This window comes from Salvelinus alpinus, chromosome 2 (genome assembly GCF_045679555.1).
Source record: "Salvelinus alpinus chromosome 2, SLU_Salpinus.1, whole genome shotgun sequence".
NCBI classification, from domain to species: domain Eukaryota; kingdom Metazoa; phylum Chordata; class Actinopteri; order Salmoniformes; family Salmonidae; genus Salvelinus; species Salvelinus alpinus.
Genome location: NC_092087.1, coordinates 94,490,182 through 94,517,279, shown reverse-complemented (window position 1 = coordinate 94,517,279; position 27,098 = coordinate 94,490,182). Strand labels below are relative to the sequence as shown.

General features: G+C 40.4%; 2 protein-coding genes across 4 annotated transcripts in view; both read left to right on the top strand.

Moving 5' to 3' along the window:
- LOC139545578 (uncharacterized) overlaps positions 1-14,877 on the top strand; it is a 30,133-nt gene extending 15,256 nt beyond the window's left edge. The window contains exons 9-15 of the mRNA XM_071353521.1: positions 7,070-7,158; positions 7,535-7,614; positions 9,119-9,191; positions 9,364-9,640; positions 10,504-10,521; positions 13,325-13,351; positions 13,740-14,877. Coding sequence (XP_071209622.1) covers positions 7,070-7,158; positions 7,535-7,614; positions 9,119-9,191; positions 9,364-9,640; positions 10,504-10,521; positions 13,325-13,351; positions 13,740-14,017 — 842 coding nt within the window. The 3' untranslated portion in view covers positions 14,018-14,877. The remainder of the gene's footprint in view (positions 1-7,069; positions 7,159-7,534; positions 7,615-9,118; positions 9,192-9,363; positions 9,641-10,503; positions 10,522-13,324; positions 13,352-13,739) is intronic.
- LOC139545504 (adhesion G protein-coupled receptor E5-like) overlaps positions 1-27,098 on the top strand; it is a 494,332-nt gene that overhangs the window by 403,651 nt on the left and 63,583 nt on the right. The window lies entirely within an intron of this gene.

The window sequence follows — 27,098 nt, the reverse complement described above, 5'->3', positions numbered from 1 at the left end:
GCAGGAATGCGAAATTGATTGGTCCGATGAACTCGGGGTGGCCGGGCAGTGATTCTAGGTCCTCTCCATCGCTCGTTGGTGTTGATTTCAGAATGTCATTTTGGTGATGGTACCTCACTGTTTAAACATATTGCAAATGTACAAAAGTCAAACAGCAAGTCAGTGTCCATCAGTCAATTAGATATCTTTCTTACACCAAACTGATACAAACTGACACCCACTTTTTCCAACTCGTTTAGAAGCCAATTATCACATATTTCAGAGCAGGCCCAAAATTCACAGCGCCTTCTGTTTAAACCATAATAAAAACATATAACACGGAGTTACTATCTAGCTGCGGGTCCAGTTCTGACATTATAGCCTAGCTGAGGCGACCTCGAATCCCAAGTTTTGGCTCGATAGGTCATTTGGAGCCAGAGCAGAAACCTTAATTGGTGCTGAAAATCCACTTTTTCCGGGCGTTGCTACGGGGTCCTTGAATGAGCTATCGGACAGAAACGTTGGGGTCCGTCTCTATGGGCCGAGGCGGTTTCAATGCACCTAGTCTTTCGACTCTGGGACTTTTCTAAATGTCGTCATTTTCGTAATGGTCAAAATGAATTGAAGTTATTGCAAATGTACGAGGCTGTTTCTCGGTCTGAGAACCTTCTAGAGCCTAATAACTCACCACGCACTATCGACCTGAGCTCTAGAACAGGTTTCTAAAGTTTCAGAACTCTAGGTCTGACGGTTCTTTAATAGTTCGAACAAAGGTAACTATGTATTGCAGGCTCTGTCTGTCTCTACGCCCCACATTGTGTCCCTCCGTCCTAGCTTTGTGTGTGAGTTTTTCTTGGAAATTTGATGGGAGACATGACTGATTTACAGTTCATGAGGGTTGCCTAATCACACACTTCAAGTTTTGGAAAGATCTGACTTTTTTAACTTCTTTGGGTTGCAAGCCCGATGTCGGTACACTTATGACAACAGCCAGCTCAAGTGCAGGGCGCGAAATTCAAAATATATTTTTTAGAAATATTTAACTTTCACACATTAACAAGTCCAATACAGCAAATGAAAGATAAACATCTTGTGAATCCAGCCAACATGTCCGATTTTTAAAATGTTTTACAGCGAAAACACCACGTATATTTATGTTAGCTCACCACCAAATACAAAAAAGGACAGACATTTTTCACAGCACAGGTAGCATGCACAAAACCAACCTAACTAACCAAGAACCAACCAAACTAACCAAGAAACAACTTCATCAGATGACAGTCTTATAACATGTTATACACTAAATCTATGTTTTGTTCGAGAAATGTGCATATTTGAGGTATAAATCAGTTTTACATTGCAGCTACCATCACAGCTACCGTCACAAATAGCACCGAAGCAGCCAGAGTAATTACAGACACCAACGTGAAATACCTAAATACTCATCATAAAACATTTCTGAAAAATACATGGTGTACAGCAAATGAAAGACAGGCATCTTGTGATTCCAGCCAATATTTCCGATTTCTTAAGTGTTTTACAGCGAAAACACAATATAGCATTATATTAGCTTACCACAATAGCCAGAAACACAAGCCATTTACCAGCAGCAAAAGTTAGCGATCGTAACAAACCAGCAAAGATATATAATTTTTGACTAACCTTGATAAGCTTCATCAGATGACAGTCCTATAACATCAGGTTATACATACATTTATGTTTTGTTCTAAAATGTGCATATTTAGAGCTGAAATCAGTGGTTATACATTGTGCTAACGTAGCATCTTTTTCCCACAACGTCCGGATATTTTTCTGACACTCACATATTCTGACCAAATAACTATTCATAAACATTACTAAAAAATACATGTTGTATAGGAAATGATAGATACACTAGTTCTTAATGTAATCGCCGTGTTAGAATTCTAAAAATAACTTCATTACGACATGCAGAGACGACATGCCCAAAATCTGGGCGCAAACTACTAGTTCACATGTTCGACAGATATATGAAATAGCATCATAAAATGGGTCCTACTTTTGATGATCTTCCATCAGAATGTTGTACAAGGGGTCCTTTGTCGGGAACAATCGTTGTTTGGTTTTAGAATGTCCTCTTCTCCAGTCAATTAGCACGGAAAGCTAGCAAAGTGGCGCGAAGCTCTCCTTCGTGAACAAACGCAGACAAAGCAACACGCCTAACGTCCCGAAAAAATGTCAATAATCTAATAAAACTATATTGAAAAAACATACTTTACGATGATATTGTCACATTTATCAAATAAAATCAAAGCCGGAGATATTAGTCGTCTATAACGACAGCTTTACAGAAGGCAATACCAGGTCCCTTCTCGTGCGTTCCAGAAAACAGGAAATTGGGGTCACGTCATGCCAAGAGCTTTTATTCGACCTCAGATCATGTTATACACTCCATTTCTTCTCTCACTGCCTGTTGACATCTAGTGGAAGGCGTATGAAGTGCATGTATACTAATAAATATCAAGCACATTTATAGGCAGGCCCTAGAACAGAGCATCGATTTCAGATTTTCCACTTCCTGTCAGGAAGGTACCCTATTTTTTGGTATTTCTATGTTGGCCTGGTATAGTTCCCAATCACAGGCAGCTGTCTATCGTTGTCTCTGATTGGGGATCATATTTAGGCAGCCTTTTCCCACCTGTTGTTTGTGGGATCTTGTTTTTGTGTAGCTGCCTGTGAGCAGCCCAGAACGTCACGTTTCGTTTTCTTCTGTATTGTTGTTGGTGAGTTTCATATTTATTAAACATGTGGAACTCTAAGTACGCTGCGTCCATTCATTCAGACGACTGTGACAGAAGATCCCACCACCCACGGACCAAGCAGCGTGCCCAGGAGGAGCAGCGATCCTGGGCCTGGGTGGAAAGCCAGGAGTGGAGGACATCCTGGACGTGGGACGAAATCATGGCGGGAGATCCATCTACTCAGTACTGCCCCTGCAGCCCAAACAGGTTAACCTTTTGTCACTACAGGGGGTGCTGTTTCAACTTCGACATTTTGCGTCTCCAAATTAAACTGCCTCGTACTCAATTCTTGCTCGTACAATATGCATATTATTATTACTATTGGATAGAAAACAATCTCTAGTTTCTAAAACCGTTTGAATTATGTCTGTGGGTGAACCAGAACTCTTTCTACAGCGAAAATCATGACAGGACATGCGAAGGTCAGAAAAATAGTCTCTGTTCTCGGATCAGTTTAAAGCTCTGTGTGTGCCCTATGGATCGAAATGAACTGCACCCGCCTTCCCCTGGATGTCAGTAACCAATGAGAAGTGGAATGGAGTCTCTACGTATTTCTCAGAGTTTATAAAAGGCAATGGAGTGACATGTCCTTTCTTTTCGACGCTCGCCAAGACGCAAGAGAGGACATCCGAATGGCATGCTCAAAAGCTCTCGTTATTGACCTAAGATATATCCGTCTGTGATTTAATTCGATATAGGTGTTAGAAACATCATAACGAAGTTATTTGAAACCGATTTATATCAGTTTATGCGAGTATATTGCTATTTTCGGAATTTTCGTAGTATTGCGTTTGGGGATTTGGACATGTGTGTGCCGTGTAGCTATTGTTAGCTGCTAGTTCCGAAGTTGAAGAGGACGTTTTACAACAAAGCAACCATTCTTTTGGACAAAGGACACCTTGCCCAAGAATCTGATGGAAGCTCGTCCAAAAGTAAGAGCTATTTATGATTTTATTCCGTATTTATGTGGAAAAATGTAAACGCATTTTTCGGCCATTATTCCGGCACTAGTCTGGCTGTAACGCACACTGTATGTCTAGTAACGTTAATTTTAAAAATCTAAATCAGCGGTTGCATTAACCTGTTATGGCTGCAGGGGGCGTATTGAATAACTGGAAAGAGGTGCCCATTTTCAAACGGCCTCTTACTCAATTTTTGCTCGTACAATATGCATATTATTATTACTATTGGATAGAAAACACTCTCTAGTTTCTAAAACCGTTTGAATTATTTCTCTAAGTGGAACAGAACTCTTTTTACAGCCCATTTCCTATCCGGAAGTGAGATTTCCAAAAGCGAAGTCTCTCTTCAAGAGCTTGTCTATAAAAGGGCATGTCACTTAGGACTGTAGAAACACGTCATACACCTTCCCCTGGGTGTCATGCGGAAGTGAGAGCAGAAATGACTTGATTATCTCGTCCTGGGATTGAATACAACCTCTTGGAGTGAGTGGTGCGCCATTAATTTTTTTTCGTGGGCGCGAAGTTGGACCTGGACTCGCCTCCTGGAAAACCCTCGTTATAGGTGAATATGATCTCCGGCTTCGATTTTATTTGATACATATCACAATATCATCCTAAAGTATGTTTTTTCAGTATAGTTTAATTATCTTATTGAAATTTATTCTGGACTTTAGACGTGATGCGTCGCAATAATTTTTTCAAGAAGGAGAGGTTAGCGCCGCACGGCCAGTGTGCTTGCTAATTCAAGAGGGAAATAGTTCGTCCTGGATCCAAATAAAGACGGTTCTGAACAAAGGACCCCTTGGAGAGCATTCTGATGGAAGATCAACAAAGATAAGGACCCAATTTGGGATGCTTTTTCATATATCTGTCGAACTGTGCTATCGCTACCGTTTGACTAGAATCAATGCTGCTGTGTGTTAGCTATTGTAGTAAGCTAATATAACGATATATTGTGTTTTCGCTGTAAAACACTTCAAAAATTGGGAATATTGGCTGTATTCACAAGATCTTTGTCTTTCATTAGCTATACACCATATATTTTTCTGAAATGTTTTATGATGAGTAATTAGGTAGTTGACGTTGGTGTCTGTATTTTCTCTGGCTACTCCCGTGCGATTTCTGACTGTAGCTATGATGGTGGCTATGATGGTAGCAGTAATGTAAAACTGATTTATAGCTAAAATATGCACATTTTTCGAACAAAACATAGATTTATTGTGTAACATGTTATAGGACTGTCATCTGAGGGAGTTTTTTCTAGGTTATTTAGGTTGGTTCTAGGTTAGTTAGGTTAGCTTTGTGCATGCTACTTGCATGCTACCGTTGCTGTGAAAAATGTCTGTCTGTCTTTTGTATTTGGTGGTGAGCTAACATAAATATATGTGGTGTTTTCGCTGTAAAACATTTTAAAAATCGGAAATATTGGCTGTATTCACAAGATCTTTGTCTTTCATTTGCTATCCACCATATATTTTTCTGAAATGTTTTATGATGTGTAATTAGGTAGTTGACGTTGGTGTCTGTATTTTCTCTGGCTACTCCCGTGCGATTTCTGACTGTAGCTATGATGGTAGCAGTAATGTAAAACTGATTTATAGCTAAAATATGCACATTTTTTGAACAAAACATGGATTTATTGTGTAACATGTTATAGGACTGTCATCTGAGGGAGTTTTTTCTAGGTTATTTAGGTTGGTTCTAGGTTAGTTAGGTTGGCTTGTGCATGCTACCTGCATCCTACTTGTGCTGTGAAAAATGTCTGTCCTCTTTTTTATTTGGTGGTGAACTAACATAAATATATGTGGTGTTTTCTCTGTAAAACATTTTAAAAATCGGACATGTTGGCTGGATTCACAAGATGTTTATCTTTCAAATGCTGTATTGGACTTGTTAATGTGTGAAAGTTAAATATAAAAAAAAAAAAATTGATTTTGAATTTCGCGCCCTGCACTTGAGCTGGATGTTGTCATAGGTGTACCGGCGTCGGGCTTGCAGCCATAACAAGTTAATAACCAATGCATCTTTCATTAGCTGTCCAACCTGTATTTTTTTAGTCAATCTAATCGATAAATAATCGTAAACTTAGGTGCCTTTCCAAGATGGCGCCGGCCAGAATGCATGCCATGTTTTGACAGATTACATTGCATAACCACGATCTGTGATGCTAAATATGCACATTTTCGAACAAACTCTATATGCATTGTGTAATATGATGTTACAGGACTGTCATCTGAAGAATTCTGAGAAGGTTAGTGAAAAAATTAATATATTTTGGTGGCGATAACGTTATCGCTCTTTTTGCCTTGAATCAATGCTGGGGTGATGTTAGCTCATGTGGTATGCTAATATAACGATATATTGTGTTTTCGCTGTAAAACACTTAGAAAATCTGAAATATTGTCTGGATTCACAAGATCTGTGTCTTTCAATTGCTGTATGCTGTGTATTTTTCAGAAATGTTTTAAGATGAGTAATTAGGTAATACACGTTGCTCTCTGTAGTTATTCTAGTCGCTTTGGGTGAGTTTTGTGATAGTGGCTGCAATGGTAAACTGTGATTTATACCTGAAAAATTCACATTTTTCTAAAAAAACATATGCTATACCATAAATATGTTACTGTCATCTGTCATAAGACTGTCATCTTATGAAGTTGTTTCTTGGTTAGTGGCTATATATATCTTTATTTAGTCGAATTAGTGATAGCTACTGATGGAGTAAAAAACTGGTGGAGTAAAAAAAGTGGTGTCTTTTGCTAACGTGGTTAGCTAATAGATTTACATATTGTGTCTTCCCTGTAAAACATTTTAAAAATCAGAAATGATGGCTGGATTCACAAGATCTGTATCTTTCATCTGGTGTCTTGGACTTGTGATTTAATGATATTTAGATGCTAGTATTTACTTGTGACGCTATGCTAGGCTATGCTAGTCAGCTTTTTTACTGTGGGGGGTGCTCCCGGATCCGGGATGAGTAGGCAGTAAAAGTTAAACATGTGGAACTCTAAGTACGCTGCACCTTGGTCCATTCATTCAGACGACCGTGACAATGGGGTATCGTGTGTAGATTATTGGGGTGGGGGGACAATTTAATCAATTTTAGAATAAGGCTGTAACGTAACAAAATGTGGAAATAGTCAAGGGGTCTGAATATTTTCCGAATGCCCTGTAATAATAACATGACTGCCTAATAATAACATGATTTGAACTGTAAAAATGTATGACATTGTAATGTAATTAGAATGAACACAATTAGTCATTATTCGGAGCAAAGTACAGAGAGATCCTTGATGAAAACCTGCTGTTGTTCAAAAGTAGACATGTTCTTCCACTCTAAAATAATTCCAGCATCCAAACTGCATGAACCTGCTGCTCCCCTTATGGGCATTTCCATCCACCCCCCTCAACAGACGTCCACTCTGCCCACCACCTCAATGGTAATTCAATCACTGTTACAGTTGTTAATATGAATATATTATCATCTTTATTTTATTATTATATTTTAATTGTTTTGTTTCACTTTGTCCCCATTGGACATTTACTCTGTCTGACTGCGGCTCCCTCTATAAATATATAACACATTATATATATGTTTATATGTTTTATAAATCATGATGATGTAATTAGAAAACGATTAGCACTATTATATTTCTTGGAACTTTGAGTTTCTGTTTTATTTAGTAAATGTTTTATTTGTTCCATTGTGTGTGTGTGTGTGTGTGTGTGTGTGTGTGTGTGTGTGTGTGTGTGTGTGTGTGTGTGTGTGTGTGTGTGTGTGTGTGTGTGTGTGTGTGTGTGTGTGTGTGTGTGTAGAAGCTGGTAGCTGCTTCTGAGAGGGAACAGAAGCCAGCATGGGCAGAGAGGGACAAAGTCCCCAGCACCTCTTCTGGAATGTGAGTGGAGATTGAGTATATTAGTCTGATATTAAAACTATGTAGTTAGTGGTGAGATTGAATATCTGAGTCTACTGGTCTGGTGCTGGAGAGATAATCAACTTTAAAAGTGGTGAATTGACCCTCTAACATCTCTTCTATACCTCTATTACATCATCCTCATGAACTGACTGAAATGAATGTAGAACAGTGAAGTGACCACAGCATGTGGTGGTGGTGTAGGGGAACAGAACAGTGAAGTGACCACAGCATGTGGTGGATGTGTAGGGGAACAGAACAGTGTAGTGACCACAGCATGTGGTGGTGGTGGTGTAGGGGAACAGAACAGTGTAGTGACCACAGCATGTAGTGGTGGTGTAGGGGAACAGAACAGTGTAGTGACCACAGCATGTGGTGGTGGTGTAGGGGAACAGAACAGTGAAGTGACCACAGCATGTGGTGGTGGTGTAGGGGAACAGAACAGTGTAGTGACCACAGCATGTGGTGGTGTAGGGGAACAAAACAGTGAAGTGACCACAGCATGTGGTGGTGGTGTAGGGGAACAGAACAGTGTAGTGACCACAGCATGTGGTGGTGGTGTAGGGGAACAGAACAGTGAAGTGACCACAGCATGTGGTGGTGGTGTAGGGGAACAGAACAGTGTAGTGACCACAGCATGTGGTGGTGGTGTAGGGGAACAGAACAGTGTAGTGACCACAGCATGTAGTGGTGGTGTAGGGGAACAGAACAGTGTAGTGACCACAGCATGTGGTGGTGGTGTAGGGGAACAGAACAGTGAAGTGACCACAGCATGTGGTGGTGGTGTAGGGGAACAGAACAGTGTAGTGACCACAGCATGTGGTGGTGCTGTAGGGGAACAGAACAGTGAAGTGACCACAGCATGTGGTGGTGGTGTAGGGGAACAGAGCAGTGTAGTGACCACAGCATGTAGTGGTGGTGTAGGGGAACAGGACAGTATAGTGACCACAGCATGTGGTGGTGGTGTAGGGGAACAGAACAGTGTAGTGACCACAGCATGTGGTGGTGGTGTAGGGGAACAGAACAGTGAAGTGACCACAGCATGTGGTGGTGGTGTAGGGGAACAGAACAGTGTAGTGACCACAGCATGTGGTGGTGGTGTAGGGGAACAGAACAGTGTAGTGACCACAGCATGTGGTGGTGGTGTAGGGGAACAGAACAGTGAAGTGACCACAGCATGTGGTGGTGGTGTAGGGGAACAGAACAGTGTAGTGACCACAGCATGTGGTGGTGGTGTAGGGAACAGAACAGTGGAGTGACCACAGCATGTGGTGGTGGTGTAGGAGAACAGTGAAGTGACCACAGCATGTGGTGGTGGTGTAGGGAACAGAACAGTGTAGTGACCACAGCATGTGGTGGTGGTGTAGGAGAACAGTGAAGTGACCACAGCATGTGGTGGTGCTGTAGGGGAACAGAACAGTGTAGTGACAACAGCATGTGATGGTGTAGGGGAACAGAACAGTGTGTGACTGTTTCTTGTGTCCAGGTTGACCCGGTCTGGAGAGATGCGTCGCCGTCTGGAAAGGCAGAGGAAGGGGCCTAAGTCACTGGACATCAGGGTAAGACTAGTGGCATTTCAGAAGGGTCAAATGTCATTGTGAACTAAACGTGTGTGTGTGAGGTATTGAGACCAGTAGAAAGATTGTGAATATGAATACATATTCATGGTCTTTGTTTTATAGTAGTCAGTATTTCTATTCCTTCCTTATCTTTTCTTCTTTATTATTTTAGAGATCCTCCATGTTGGAAGTTCTAGACCTGTTGCTGGCCACTCTGGAGGAGCTCACTGAAGAACAGCTGGAGACATTTCAGTCTCACCTGACTAGGGGCCGGCTGCCTGGCTTTCCTCCAATCCCAGAGAGACAGCTGGAGAACGTTGACAGACAGGACACAGTGGATCAGATGGTGCAGAGATACAGCCCTGAGCGAGCTGTGGAGATCACAGTGGAGATCCTGAGTGAGATGAATCAGCATGATCTCGCTAAGAAGTTACAAAGAGATCACAGAGGTAAAGCAACAAGCAACGAATCTGTTCTTTAAAAGTTAACTTCCTTGTTTATACATTGAGTGTGTGAATCACCATCTTTCCTTCACTCTACGAGAACCACAACTTGCTGACAAAGTTGAAAATACAATGTCACCATGGACAACTGTAGAAAAAATATAGACTGTTAAAAAGTCATAATTGTGTATCTAAATAATTTCTGGACAAAACTATTATCCCAAAGTATGTTTTTTGACCAGAGATCTGTTAATTAATCCTCAGCCTGCTGACTTTGTGTACTTCTCTTTGTTTTAAATAGCCTTTACCTGGTCGTATTCTGGTTAGTTGAGATACACTGAGTGTACAAAACATTATGAACACCTGCTCTTTCCATGACATGGACTGTAAATCCAGGTGAAAGCTATGATCCCTTATTGATGTCACTTGTTAAATTCACTTCAATCAGCGTAGATGAAGGAGAGGAGACAGGTCAAATAAGGATTTTTATGCCTTGAAACAGTTAAACATGGATTGTGTATGTGTGCCATTCAGAGGGTGAATAGGCAAGACAAAATATTTAAGTGCCTTTGAACAAGGTATGGTAGTAGGTGCCAGGCATACTGGTTTGTGTCAAGAACTGCAACGCTGCTGGGTTTTTCACGCTCAACAGTTTCCTGTGCGTTTCAAGAACGATCCACCACCCAAAGGACATCTAGTCAACTTGACACAATAGGGAAGCATTGGAGTCAACATGAGCCAGCATCCCTGTGGAACTCTTTCGACCCCTTGTAGAGTCCATGCCCTATGAAATGAGGCTGTTCTGAGGGCAAAAGGGGGGAGGGGTGCAAGTCAATATTAGTAAAGTGTTCTCTCTCTCTCTCTTACAGGAAAGAAACGGAAAAGAAGTGAGTCACCACTGACCTCATCTTCTCTCAGTAATTTGTTGAAGCACAATTGGCAGTGATTACAGCCTCGAGTCTTCTTGCGTATGACTCTATGAGCGTGGCACAACTGTATATGGGGAGTTTCTCCCATTCTTCTCTGTAGATCGTCTCAAGCTCTGCCAGGTTGGATGGGGAGTGTCACTGCACAGATATTTTCAGGTCTCTTCAGAGATGTTTGATTGTGTTCAAGTCTGGGCTCTAGCTGGGCCACTCAAGGACATTCAGAGACTTGTTCGGAAGCCACTCCTGCATTGTCAAATCAAATTTTATTGGTCACATACACATGGTTAGATGATGTTATTGCGAGTGTAGCGAAATGCTTATTCTTCTACTTCCGAATGCAGCAATATCTAACAAGTAATCTATCAATTTCACAACAACTACCAAATGAACACAAATCTAATTAAAGGAATGGAATAAGAATACATATAAATATATGGATGAGCAATGACAGAGCGGCATAGGCAAGGTGCAATATATGTTATAAAATACAGTATATACACATGGGTGCAGTTGCCATACCAGGCGGTAATACAGTCCGACAGGATGCTATCAATTGTGCATCTATAAAAGTTTGAGGGTTTCGGTGACAAGACAAATTTCTTCAGTCTCCTGAGGTTAAAGAGGCGCTGTTGCGCCTTCTTCACCACACTGTCTGTGTGGATGGACCATTTCAGTTTGTCCCATGATGTGTACGTTGAGGAGCTTAGAACTTTCCACCTTCTCCACTGCAGTCCCATCGATGTGGATAGGGGGGTGCTCCCTCTGATGTTTCCTGAAGTCCACGATAATCTCTGTTGTTTTGTTGACGTTGAGTGAGAGGTTGTTTTCCTGACACCACACTCCGAGTGCCCTCACCACCTCCTTATAGGCTGTCTCGTCGTTGTGGTAATCAAGCCCACTACTGTTGTGTCGTCTTCAAACTTGATGATTGAGTTGGAGGCGTGCTTGGCCACGCAGTCATGCGTGAACCGGGAGTACAGGAGAGGGCTGAGCACGCACCCTTGTGGGGCCTCAGTGTTGAGGATCAGCGAAGTGGAGATGTTGTTTGCTACCTTCACCACCTGGGGGCGGCCCATCAGGAAGTCCAGGACCCAATTACACAGGGCGGGGTTGAGACCCAGGGCCTCAAGCTTAATGATGAGCTTGGAGGGTACTATGGTGTTGAATGCTGAGCTGTAGTCAATGAACAGCATTCTTACATAGGAGTTGTCCAGATGGGATAGGGCAATGTGACGGCGATTGCATTGTCTGTGGACCTATTGGGGCGGTATGCAAATTGAAGTGTGTCTAGGGTGATAGGTAAGGTGGAGGTGATATGATCCTTGACTCGTCTCTCAAAGCACTTCATGATGACAGAAGTGAGTGCTATGGGTTGATAGTCATTTAGTTCAGTTACCTTTGCCTTCTTGGGTACAGGAACAGGCCATCTTGAAGCATGTGGGGACAGCAGACTAGGATAGGGAGAGATTGAATATGTCTGTAAACACACCAGCCAGCTGGTTTGCGCATGCTCTGAGGATGCGGCTAGGGATGCCGTCTGGGCCGGCAGCCTTGCGAGGGTTAACATGTTTCAAATTCTTACGTCGGCCACGGATAAGAAGAGCCCACAGTCCTTGGTAGCGGGCCGTGTCGGTGGCTCTGTATTATCCTCAAAAGTGGGAAAAGGAGGTGTTTAGTTTGTCTGGAAGCAAGACGTCGGTGTCCGTCACCTGGCCGGTTTCCTTTTTGTAGTCCGGGATTGTCTGTAGCCCCTGCCACATGCGTCTCGTGTCTGATCCGTTGAATTGCGACTCCATTTTGTCTCTGTACTGACGTTTTGCCTGTTTGATTGCCTTGCGGAGGGAATAACTACACTGTTTGTATTCGGCCATATTCCCAGTCACCTTTCCATGGTTAAATGCGGTGGTTCGCACTTTCAGTTTTACGCGACTGCAGCCATCTATCCACCATTTCGGGTTAGGACCCTCTCTGTCGACCCTCTACGTCTTGGCTGTGTGCTTGTCTTGGCTGTGTGCACCATCCCTACGGTGAAGCATGGTGGTGCCAGCATCATGCTCTGAGGATGTTTTTCAGCAGCAGTGGCTGGGAGACTAATCAGGATCGAGGGAAAGATGAACGGAGCAAAGTACAGAGAGATCCTTGATGAAAACCTGCTCCCGAGTGCTCAGGACCTCAGACTGGTGCAAAGGTTCACCCTCCAACAGAACAACGAACCCAAGCACACAGCCAAGACAATGCAGGAGTGGCTTTGGGACAAGTCTCTGAATGTCCTTGAGTGTCTGTCAGAGCCCGGACTTGAACCCGATTTGAACATCTCTGAAAATAACTGCTCAGCAACGCTCCCCATCCAACCTGACAGAACTTGAGAGGATCTACAGAGAAGAATGTGAGAACTCCACAAATACAGGTGTGCCAAGCATGTAACGTCATACCCAAGAAGACTCAAGGCTGTAATCGCTGCTAAAGGTGCTTCAACAAAGTACTGAGTAAAGAGTCTGAATACTTATGTAAATGTGAAATTTCATTTCTTTATTTTTACATTTGCAAAAATGTCTAAACCTGTTTTTGCTTTGTCATTATGGGGTATTGTGTGTAGATTGATGAACTTTTTATTTAAATACATTTTTGAATTAGGCTGTAACGTAAGGGGTCTGAATACTTTCTGAATGCACTGTATATACCACTTTAATGATATTCATGGTCTGTCATCTTAAATATTTTCTTGATAAGCATGTGTAATCAAGGTATTTTTTATCCACAGTTACACCACCAACTGGCGATACAGCAGGTAAATATAATTTCCTGTTTTCCCCCAAGATATTTAAATGTGGTAGAGTTCCCTAATATCAGATTTTTTTGCAACAAACACAATAAATTAGCTATTTAGCATCCTAAAGCTAAGAGAAAGAAAACATTAGTTACTTAATGGTCAGCGAGTGTTGCACCTTTTCCTTCTCAATTATGAGTTAATTGTTCGGTTGCACCTCGACTCCTGTGGTTAAGTCCCGTCCACTTCTTTCCGAATTCAGTTACAGTTATTAAAAGGTACATTCAGCAAGTTGACATCACTATACACAACAGGGACTTGTTTACAGACATTAACATAAATGCATCATTCTGATCCATCAGGACTGTTTATTTTAGTTATGTTTCATATTGTTATTTTCTGTGTCTAGGGACAACAAAGGTTCATTTTCTGCTGCTGAACACTCTGAAAGGGCTGGGCCGAGGCGACCTGAAGACATTTCAGTGGTACCTGATTAAGGGTGTGGAGGGCTTTCCTTCCATCTCAACGTGCCAGCTGGAAAAAGCTACCAGACCCACCACAGTGGATAGGATGGTACAGAGCTACTGTGATGAGGGAGCTGTGAAGATCACACTGGAGATCCTGAGGAAGATGGGCCGGAACAAAATGGCTGATGAGTTAGAGAAGAAGTTCACAAACAATGTCTGAATTGTATACAGTATGTCTACAACTGTATACAGTACTGTTTGTCTACAACTGTATACAGTACTGTTTGTCTACAACTGTATACAGTACTGTTTGTCTACAACTCTGTACTGTTTGTACTGTTTGTCTACAACTGTATATGCATTCACACATCAAGTCTTCTCTTGAGTTGGGCTCAGGGATGGAACAGCTGTTGAACGGTTGTGGTTGTGGTTGTGGGGAAAGGGTGTATAGTGTGCATGACTGTGTGCCACATCTGTTGCTATGGGGTAATGTTATGGACAATATAGGATGAATCACAATAATGTAATTTTTATAATGCCAATCCTTGTTATATGTAACAATCCTTAGTATAAACTGCCTACATTATTACGCATGTTATTAGTTAATTGTGTAAATATATATATATTTTTAAAATATATATAGATATATATTGTTTAATACCTGTATACAATCAATGTGAGTGCGTTAAATGCTTTTAGCAGTTCATCTGTTTATGTTCTGTGGGTGGCAATGTGTGCTCTTTATAAAAGATGGGTCCCAATCTCTCAAAGATCCTAAGATACAGGTGAACAGGGGTGGTTTGCCAGTCACTGGGACCACAATCAAACTTGGGATGGGGAGAGGTTTTAGCGGGTGAAATAGTGGAGAACAATTGGAGATTTACTCAGTAGCAGTGCAAATACCATGGTACAGCTATATGGACACTCAATAATTATGGTACTTTTTATTAATGGTAAGTTTACAAACATATATTATATGTTTGTGTCAAGTGCAAATTGTATGTGGAGGCGTCAACACCTGGACCGCCCTTATGTATGCATTTTACAAAATGTCAAATAAATTCAATCAATCAAAAATAATTGAAACTTGTATCTCATTATGGTGAAATATGTATAGGCGTCACAGATAATAAGAAAAGACGCTCAGTATTTACCTGGTGAAATATGTATAGGCATCACAGATAATAAGAAAAGGCGCTCAGTATTTACCTGGTGAAATATCTTCTTGTCACTATAGGGGGTGCTGTTTCGACTTAGCGAAAATTGGTCTCCAAATTAAACTGCCTAGTGCTCAATTCTTGCTCGTACAATATGCATATTATTACTACTATTGGATAGAAAACACTGTCTAGTTTCTAAAACCGTTTGAATTATGTCTGTGGGTGGGACAGAACTCCTTCTACAGAAAAAATCCTGACATGACTTGCGAAGGTCTGAGAATTATGCTCTGATCTGGGTTCAGTTTTAAAGTCTGTGTATATCCTATGGCTGGAAATGAACTGCACCCGCCTTCCCCTGGATGTCAGTAACCAATGAGAAGTGGAATGGGCTGTCTACGTAGCTGTCCGAGGTTATAAAGCCGGAAGGAACGAGAGTATCTTTCTTTTCCTCGTTCGTAATGGCGCAAGGCAAGAACTCAGGATGAAATTTTGGAACGCTCAGTTATCGACCAAAGATGTATCCGTCTGTAATTTAATTAAATATAGGTGTTAGAAACATCATAACGATGTTATTTGAAACCGATTTATATCAGTTTATGCGAGTATATTGCTATTTTTCTGAATTTCCTTTGTATCACGTTTGAGGATTTGGACATGTGTGTGCGACATAGCTACTGGTAGCAGCTAGTTCCAAAGGTGAAGAGGACGTTTTACAACAAAGCAACTATTCTTTTGAAGAAAGGACACATTGCCCAAGATACTGATGGAAGCTCGTCCAAAAGTAGGAACTATTTATGATGTTATTCCGTATTTATGTGGAAAAATGTAATAGTGTTTGCTCGCCACTTTTGCAGGCACTGGTCTGGCTGCAACGCACACTATATGTCTAGTAACGTTAATTTTAAAAATCTAACATAGCGATTGCATTAAGAACTAATTTATCTTTCGATTGTTGTCCAACTTATATTTTTTAGTCAAGTTTATGAATAGTATTTTTATTAGAATAGGCGCTAATCCAATATGGCGCCGGCCAGAATGAACGCAATGTTTGGACTGATTACATAGTATAACCACGATTTATGCTGCTAAATATGCACATTTTCAAACAAAAGCTATATGCATTGTGTAATATGATGTTACAGGCCTGTCATCTGATGAAGTATATCAAGGTTAGTAAAATTATATATCTTTTGTTGGGTTGTTACGATCGCTAACATTTACAGCTGGTAAATGCGGTTGTGATTCTGGCTATTGTGGTATGCTCATATAATGCTATATTGTGTTTTCGCTGTAAAACACTTAGACAATCTGAAATATTCTCTGGATTCACAAGATCTGTGTCTTTCGATTGCTGTAGGCTGTGTATTTTTCAGAAGTGTTTTATGATGAGTAATTATAATTTGCCGTCGGTCTCTGTAATTATTCCGACTGCTTCCAACGCTATTTCAGATTGCAGCTGCAATGGTAAACTGTGATTTATACCTGAAAAATGCACATTTTCTAAAAAAAACTATCCTATACCATAAATATGTTATCAGACTGTCATCTTATGAAGTTGTTTCTTGGTTAGTGGCTATATATATCTTTATTTAGTCGAATTAGTGATAGCTACTGATGCAGGAAAAAAATGGTGGGGAAAAAAAGTTGTGTCTTTTGCTATCAGTGGTTAGCTAATAGATTTACATATTGTGTCTTCCCTGTAAAACATTTTAAAAATCAGAAATGATGGCTGGATTCACAGGATCTGTATCTTTTATCTGGTGTCTTGGACTTGTGATTTAATGATATTTAGATGCTACTATTTACTTGTGACGCTATGCTAGGCTATGCTAGTCAGCTTTTTTACTGTGGGGGGGATCCTGGATCCGGGTTTAGTAGCCGTGAAAGGATATGTATAGGCATCACAGATAATAAGAAAAGACGCTCAGTATTTACCTGGCTAAAGGAGAAAGAATATAATATCTATTGTTCACTGGAACAATTTATCAAGTCTACAAGCAATACAAGACTCTATTATTATGGTATGAGATTATAATACCGTTTTAAATAGCTCAATGGACCATAAAGAAACTCACATTACAAACTATCACTCTTATGCACTTAAGGAAGTCACGAATATCGTGGATATATTGGAACTAGTGGATATATGGTCGCTTTAAAATCCCGATCTAGTGAGATATACATGGAGGAGGTTTAAAATCCTGATCTAGTGAGATATACATGGAGGAGGTTTAATACCCTGATCTAGTGAGATATACATGGAGGAGGTTTAATATCCTGACCTAGTGAGATATACATGGAGGAGGTTTAATATCCTGACCTAGTGAGATATACATGGAGGAGGTTTAAAATCCTGATCTAGTGAGATATACATGGAGGAGGTTTAATATCCTGATCTAGTGAGATATACATGGAGGAGGTTTAATATCCTGATCTAGTGAGATATACATGGAGGAGGTTTAATATCCTGACCTAGTGAGATATACATGGAGGAGGTTTAATATCCTGATCTAGTGAGATATACATGGCGGAGGTTTAAAATCCTGATCTAGTGAGATATACATGGAGGTTTAATATCCAGACCTAGTGAGATATACATGGAGGAGGTTTAATATCCTGACCTAGTGAGATATACATGGAGGAGGTTTAATATCCTGACCTAGTGAGATATACATGGCGGATGCTCAATCAAGCTAGTCGTCTTGACTACTTTCTTATGTCATTCTCGCTGCCACCAAAAGTTTTTAAAGTGTTGTTAGGGGACAGAATGCGTTTGGAAAATAATTGGCATATACATTACTGCTAAAGAATTTCCACGTTGGCGAGGATATTGGACATTTTAATCAAAGCCTATTGGATGACAACTTGTTTTTAATCATGAAGAATTCATTACTGACTTTTTCCGACATTATATAGGTACAGCAGATCCCCTTATTGTATGGGACACTTTTAAATGTGTCTTTAGAGGCCATCACTTCAATACTCATCTTTAAAACAAAAGCAATTTAAGTCAAAATAATTCATATTAACAAAGGAATTAGAGGGACTAACAGTACAGATAGATAGCAATAAAAACTGTACTATAGAGCCACAGAATAAGTTAGAGGAAAAATAAATGGAGGGCCTACCAAATTATTGTTGAATCTTCACCATAGAAATATTACCAAATATAATTTACTGAAACTTGGTACACATGACGGAGTCACCCATGATTCACCAAACTACATTTTGAAAGAGGAAGCATATGTTTTTATTTCAGTCTCCTCCATCTCCACTAACTGAAGCTCATGGTAAGATTTTTTTTCTAATAATATTGTTAAATTAACAGCTGTACAGAAAGACTCATGTGAAGGCCAAATTACAGAGGAGGAACTTCGATGAAATTAAAGCATTTAAGTCCCGGACAACTCCAGTGCTGGATGGCATACAAATTGAGGTATACCAAACCTTTTTTGATGTAAATAGAGGACCGTTACTAGCATGTCTTAACCATTCCTATAAAAATGGTAGATTAACAGATACTCAACAAGAAGGTCTGAGTTCATTATAACTGAAACAGGACAGGTGTCAAATGTAAAGATCCAGTCCATTAACTTCCCTGGGATATGTGGGACGGTAGCGTCCCACATGGCCAAAAGCCAGAAAAAATGTAGCGTGCCAAATTCAAATATATTACTATAAAAATCAATCTTTCATGAAATCACACATGACAGACACCAAATTAAAGCTACACATGTTGTGAATCCAGCCGACATATCTGATTTCAAAAAGGATTTATGGCGAAAGCACAACAAACAATTATGTTAGCTCAGTACATAGCCACAGAAAAACACAGCCATTTTCTCAGCAAAAGATAGTAGTCACAAAAAGCAGAAATAGAGATAAAATGAATCACTAACCTTTGATGATCTTCATCAGATGACACTCATATGACATCATCTAACACAATACATTTATGTTTTGTTCGATAATGTGCATATTTATATCCACATATCTCGGCTAACATTGGCGCCATGTTCAGAAATGCCTCCAAAATATCCGGAGAAATTGCAGAGAGCCACGTCAAATAACAGAAATACTCATCATAAACTTTGATGAAAGATACATGTTTTACATAGAATTAAAGATACACTTGTTCTTAATGCAACCGCTGTGTCATATTTAAAAAAAACTTTAAAAAAGCACACCATGCAAAAATCTGAGACGGCGCTCAAAAATAACAACATTTCTCCGCCATGTTGGAGTCAACAGAAATACGAAATTGCATCATAAATATTCCCTTACCTTTGATCATCTTCATCAGAATGCACTCCCAGGAATCCTAGTTCCACAATAAATTGTTGTTTTGTTCGATAATGTCCATTACTTATGTCTAAGTAGCTACTTTTGCTAGCATGTTTAGTGCACATGTCCAAACGCTCGCGCAGATGCAGGCGAACTCGGATGAAAACTTCAAAAAGTTATATAACAGGTCGAAAAAACAACGTCTTCAGGACGTTGTTATCATATATATCCAATAACGTTCCCACCGGAGCATTCCTTCGTGTCTGTAGAAGTTATGGAACGCAAGGCGATATCATGAGGAAAGCGCATGACCAGGAACTTGCATTCTGCCAGACCAATGACTGAAACACCTCCCATCCGGCCCCACATCACACTAGAGGCTTCATTCCACGTTCTACAGACTGTTGACATCTAGTGGAAGGCGTAGGAAGTGCAAACGGATCCATAACTTACAGGGAATTGAATAGGCGATGAGTTGAACATTGACCAGTCTCAGAATTCTCACTTCCTGTTTGGATTTTTTCACAGGTTTTTCCCTGCCATATGAGTTCTGTTATACTCACAGACATCATTCAAAAAGTTTTAGAAACTTCAGAGTGTTTTATATCCAATAGTAATAATAATATGCATATATTAGCATCTGGGACAGAGTAGGAGGCAGTTCACTATGGGCACGCAATTCATCCAAAAGTGAAAATGCTGCCCCCTATATCAAAGAAGTTAAAAAAATTAGAGGCCTCTTAGACTTCAGTGTTGTGATGCAATAATTCTAGCAAACTGCATAGCACATACAATTAAAAAAGGAGTTGTCGGATATTACTCATCCTAATTAGAAAGGTTTTTTACATGGACGATACACTGGAGATAATATAAGACAAGTACTGGAAACAATAGAACACAATGAGCAATCTGGGAAACCAGGCCTGGTATTCACAGGTGACTTTAAATAGGCTTTTGATAAAGTACGACTGGAATTTAAATATAAATGCCTGGAATATAAAATGTTGGTGTATCTCGTATACAATGGGTTAAAGTTATGTATAATAACCCCAGGTGTAAAATAGTAAATAATATCTATTAAAAACTGTCAAGAGGAGTAAAACAAGGTTGTCCACTGTCGGCATCTGTTTATTATGGCCATCGAAATGTTAGCTATTAAAATCAGATCAAGGGCCTAGAAATCCAGGGTGTAAAAACCAAGGTGTCATTGTATGCTGATGAACCATGTTTTCTTTTAACCCTTTCATGCGTGAGTTCCAAATATCTCTAACGGTCGCCCCAGCGTGAGTTTTTTTATGCACGTGATGTTAGAATGTTCTCTCCATTCCAGAATGTGATTGATACGTAACAGTACATTTTATCCGCGCTGCCCTCAAACCAAAGCACGCAGCCTGTTTATTTTTATAGGCTGTTTCAACTTCAATTTCAAATTATTTTCTAACAAGTTTTTATTTTCTAAAAACAGTTTGAATTTAGGTGTGTTCCGCCTCCTCATTCATTCACATAAAAATAGTAATTTTTACTTTTGCGGACAATTACATTTTTGGGACATTTCTGACACGGACAAAATTCCCCCAAGCACTTCCCAATTGTTTGTGCAGTTCACGTCTGCAGACATTTGCTCATCTCCCGTCAGAACATGATCTGCACACGTGTTCACATTTTCTATCTGTTGCCCTCATTGCAGTCATTGTTTTCGTTAATAATAATAACTTTGGAAATGTGTGCGTTTCTATCAAAGTAAGTGCATTATTACGTTGTAATAGTTTCTGTATGTCGTTTCTATTGTAGCGTACTGTATGTATGGAGCGTAATATATTTGTGTATATTCTTTATAACCGCGGACACGTGAGGTAACGTTACTCATTTTATAACCTTTATGGTGTTATAGTCAATCGTGCTTATGTAGCTACATTATTCTATTAGCTCTGTAAAACAATGCTAATTGCGTCAGAGAAGTACTATCTTGTGTTGTATTTTGAAGCTACATGGCCTTATGACTCCCAAGTGACGCAGCGGTCAAAGGCACAGCACATCAGTGCTACAGGCGTCACTACAGACTCCCTGGTTCAAATCCAGGCTGCGTTTCTATCAAAGTAAGTGCCTTATTACGTTATAATAGTTTCTGCTGTAGCTCACTGTATGTATGGATCATAATATATTCCTTATAACCGCGGACACGTGAGGTAACGTTACACATTTTATAACCTTTATGGTGTTATAGTCAATCGTGCTTATGTAGCTACATTATTCTATTAGCTCTGTAAAACAGTGCTAGTTGCGTCAGAACTATTAGCTTGTGTTGTATTTTGAAGCTACCCTGACTTTATGACTCCCGAGTGGCGCAGCGGTCTATGGCACTGCATCTCAGTGCTAGAGGCGTCATTACAGACACCCTGGTTCAAATCCAGGCTGTATCACAACTGGCTGTGATTGGGAGTCTCATAGGACAGCGCACGATTGGCCCAGCGTTGTCCGAGTTTGGCCGGTGTAGGCCATCATTGTAAATAATAATTTGTTTTTAAATTACTTGCCTAGTTAAATAAAATAAAAAATATGACCATGGTTTGTTTATTTGGTCTATTCAGCATAGCTCTGTTCTGCCCTGCCTTGCCCCCCTGTGGAGCTCAAAAGTTAGTTTCTTAATGCAATAAACTATTTTTTATAGCAGTGTTTATTATGTTACTTCTTTGTAGTATTGTTTTATTGCTATATCCTTATATTGTATTCTAATTAATAATTCCTCTTTCTTCTGTACTTTCAGAAACCACAAACATTATTTGCCAATATCATAACTGGAGCTGGACATCTTTGGAGCAGAAGAATGAGGACAGCTTTTGTATGCTAACGTACACTCCTTAACAGTCTTACTGGATGAAAAGACAGCAAGAAAACACATATGCCAATATGTAATAGTCGTCTATTTTATTGCAGTATTGGTAGTTGGTTCAACAACATACTAGAGGACAAAAAACTGAAAATGCATAACCCATATTTAATATTCATGCAGTGACTGAACAACAACTGCATTTCCACCCCCCCCCCCCCCCCCACCACCACCTCTGAAGGCATAGTATCATGGCAGTCAGTCACTTATTGCTGCAGATGTGCTCAATAATGCTTGAGCATGTGATACTCCTCAAAGCATGGTGAAATACATAGAGGTGTATCACAAGCTAAACACATGTATTTTGTCATCTTCCTCTGCTTACTTCTCCTGGTGCCAGACAGGCAGACTTTGCAGTGCCTCCTTGTGCGACTACCTTGAGCAGCAGTTTGAGGGACTTTGCAGGGAAAATGCCGTGCAGTAAGGCGTAGGGGATTGTTTACAGCAGGACGACCCCCAGTGGATGGGCGCCGAGGGGTGTGGTGCTCCTCCAGCAGCTCTCTCATTAGGTTCTCTCTGTATTTTTGGTAGGTAATTACTTTACCTAAGAGGGAGTGGGGAGGATGAAGAAAGTTAGAGGATGATGAGGCAGTGGGTAGGTGGGTGAGATATTGTCACTATAATTGCATAATGGATTTGTATGTGAACTGTACATCCAATTACAAAAATAGCTTGTTCAGTAATCAACTCACCTGTTAGTTGGCGGTGAACTATGCTGCCATTGAGGGCAGCAGTGTCGATCAGATGGAGAAATATCTTCTTGTACCACTTGGTTGTTTTCCGAGTGCATTCCACAAAGCTGTTTATCATGTCTGCCTTATCCACTGCCCCCATTTTGAGGTTATAGTCGCGCACACAATCTGGTTTGATCTTTCTCTCTCCAGTCAGGTGATCCACCTTCCCTGTGGCCGACATGGTTGCTGTATGGACAGTGGAGAGGACATGGACATCTCTTTTGTCATGCCACTTTACTGCCAGCTGTTGACCATTCTCCTGGAACTCCACCTCCCCTCTCTGCATCTTCCTGCATCCGAATACTGGCATCCCCTTCCTGTTCGACCTGACTGTGCCACAGGCCCCTGTGCTGTTGGAGAGCAGATGCTGGAAGAGTGTGGGACTGCTGTACCAATTGTCCACGTACAAAGTGTGTCCCTTGCCGAGATGAGGAGCCAGCATGGTCATCACTACGGACCCGGACACCCCAAGCCCCTCATAATGTTTGATGTCAGTGGTGGACCCTGTGTAAACTATAATATCCTGGACAAATCCTGTCTTCACGTCGCACATGACAAAGAACTTGACTCCAAACCTGTGCCTTTTGGAGGGAATATATTGACGGAACGCCAGCCTACCTTTCCATAACATCAGGGACTCATCAATGCATAGGTCCTTGTATGGCACAAAGACCCGACCAAATGCTGATGTCAGGCTGGTTAGAACATTTCTTATTTTCTATAACGGGTCACTTAAGATGGCAGTAGCATTGTTGACGAAATGCAGGCATCGCAGCAGAACTAGGAAGCGGTCTTGGGAAAAGAGGGTGGCAAAGAAGGGAGTTGCAAACATAGGATCTGTGCTCCAGTATTCTCTTAGGGAGTTCTTCTTTACTATCCCCATGAGGAGGACTGTCACCAGGAAGGTATACATTTCACTAATTGTGGTTGTCACCCATTTAGCGAGTTTCCCCCTCACTCCTGGCTCTCTCTTCTCCTGTAGCTCCAAGGCATAGCGATTGGTCTCCTCTACTATGTCTCCCACCAGCTCCTCTGTCAGAAACAACTTGAAGCACTCTGCCTCAGTTGGAAATGGCAAGGGGCGTTGCACTCCAGACTGGGACTCGTCAAAGCAAACAGCAGGGCCAGGAGGGGTGAAATTACTGGTGGCCTTCCAGCTACCACAGAACTCCTGTACTTCATCCACTGTCGGTCTGCCTCCATCACCACCAGCATCTTCAAAGGGAACTGGTACTTCGTCAGTGGACAAGGGAAATTCAGATTCAGGGTTCTCAATGGCTACAAGGTTGGAGGGCAGCTCCTCACTGTCACTGTCAGAATCTGATTCCTGACTTTCAGACTCAGACTCATTGTCAGAATTTAAAAAAATCTCCAGAATTTCCACATTTGTGAGTTGTCTCCTTTTGAAAGACATTGCTAATCCTACAGCTTAGCTCACTAGCTACATACATAAACAACAACACTGAATGGCTCAGAGGAATGGCTCAGAGTGAGAGGGTACGTGTTTGACTACCGGCACGCGCCACTTGTATCAATAAATCACTATCAGAAAATGTTTCGTGTGGCAATTATTTGTGTATTTACGGTTTTATTCACATGTTTTCAATTCTAGGTGACAAATCATGCATTCCGATTCTTGCACAGATTGTAATGGGCACATATTATGTGTGTAAAATAATTTTTTTGAAGGTTGTACTGATTATGATGAGCTAAGCTAATTCCAGCTGTGTAGCCATGTTTGTTGACATACAATGCATTCTGGGTTTCACGTAATCGTCTGTTTGACCAAAGATGTTATAACAAAATGAGGTGAGTAAGAGTTCACAAATTCTTTGAGGACTTCCGGAAATGAATGGTGGGATGTGAACGACGGTAGATGACAAACCCCTTCAACATGCATACTATAAACAGGCCAAACTCATCTCGTCTTCTCTTATTATCTTCGGTTTCTGTGAGGAAAAATGCATGGCTGCGCGCTGAAACTAATCATCGGATTACTTTCGATTTCTATAAAGTGTTTTACCTAATTATTTCGATCAATGGTGAGCTCACCCGGGATGTGATTAATTATACATAGTAATTGCTATTAGCTAATTCATATTGTAGTTTATGTCAGCCGAAAGTTAGAAAATATGACTGCTTGTTAATCTTTCCTCAGTTAGCGCTAGGACTATTGTAGCCTACATTTTCCCGGTTAGGATGATTGTGTTATGCTATATATACTTCTGTGAATATCTGAACATTGAATCCAAAAAATAAACTGCTCACATTCTGGACATAACTTTGTAAGGACTGTGTTTGTGTAAATAGTTTCTGAAAAAAGTGTGGCCAGCTCAAACGCTGATTGTTGCGTCATTCGAAACTGGCCGTTCTAAACGAGCGTTCTAAATGAGTGTTCTAATCACACGGGTGTGATCGTATGCTTCAGGGACCACTGTAGAACGATCACACCCGTGTGATGGTACGTGTGAAAGGGTTAAATCCACATGATTTGGATCACAAAAAAATAAAACTTTTACATTACCATGTAGTTTACCAATAAAGTGGTCTGACGGTGAAGTGGACATACTCAGTATTCAGATCCCGAAAGAAAGAAATTATCTCACTACAATACATTTTAATAGAAAGTTGGCAAAAATAGATAGCATGGAAAGGAGAATACCTTTCTATTTGTGGAAAAATCATCCTGATTTAGTCATATCCCAGTTTACCTATTTGCTTATGGCCTTGCCTACACCTAGCGACTTGTTTTTTAAATTATATTAACAAAAAAATCCCATTTTATATGGAACGGGAAGCCAGACAAAATTAATCGAACCTATTATATAATAAATATGAATTTGGAGGGCAGAAATTATTAAATATTAAAGCATTAGACCTCTCACTAAAGGCTGCAGTCATACAAAAGTTATATTTCATTCATAAAGGGTTCTCTAGCAGATTAGTAAGAATTTCTCACCCCATGTTCAATAATGGCCTTTTTCAGTTTATTCAGATTATCTATCTTTTGGTTATTTGAAAATGAAATCATCTTCAATATATCGCTATTTTTAATACAAGCCATAGAAAGCTGATTGCAATTCAATTTTAATCCACCAGAAAAGACAAAACAAATATTACAACAGATATTATGGTTCAACTCAAATATAATAACTGATTAAAAAAAACGTGTCTGTCGGCCCTGCATTAACTTCTTCTTCATAGGGGGCGCTGTTTTCACTTTGGGAAAAAATTGTGCCCAAATTAAACGGCCTCGTACTCTGTTCTGGATCATACAATATGCATATTATTATTACTATTGGATAGAAAACACTCTGAAGTTTCTAAAACTGTTTGAATTATATCTGTGAGTAAAACAGAACTCATTTGGCAGCAAACTTCCAAACAGAAAGTGAAAATTCTGAAAATGGGGCTCTGTGTCAGGGCCTGCCTATTCAACTGGCTTATATTTATGGATCTGTATGCACTTCATACGCCTTCCACTAGATGTCAACAGGCAGTAGAATGTTGAATGGGGTGTCTAGCTTGATCTGAGACCGAATGAGAGCTTTTGGAGTGACAAGTCCGCCCTATCGTCAGTATTCAGCTGCGCACCAGGGAACACGACATTGTCTTCTGAAATGCGTTACGTATACACGACGAAATGCTCCGGCTCTGATATTATTGGATACATATGAGAAAAACATCATAAAGTAGGATTTTCAACCGAGTTTGAGCAGTTTATTCGACGTTCATTGTGATTTTTGGAATTTTTCGTTCCATGCGCCAAGAGTTGATGGGCATGTTCGCGCCACAATGCTAGCCAAAGTTGCTAATTCGACAGAAGAAATGGACATTCTAAAACCAAACAACGATTTATTCTGGACCTAGGACTCCTTGCACTACATTCTGATGGAAGATCATCAAAAGTAAGAGAATATTTATGATGTTATTTCGTAATTTTGTGGTAAATGTTGGCTCCAACAAGGCGGAGAATATGTGAGCGCTGTCTCACAATATTGCATGCTGTATGTTGTACTAAAGTTATTTTAAAAAAATCTAACACAGCGGTTGCATTAAGAACCAGTGTATCTTTCATTTGCTGTACAACATGTATTTTTTAGTAAAGTTTATGATGAGTTCTTTGGTTAGATAACGTGACTGTCCAAAATATCTCCGGGCAATTTTGTGCATTGTGGCTACGTATTCACAATGTAAAACCAGGATTTGTAGCTCTAAATATGCACATTTTCGAAC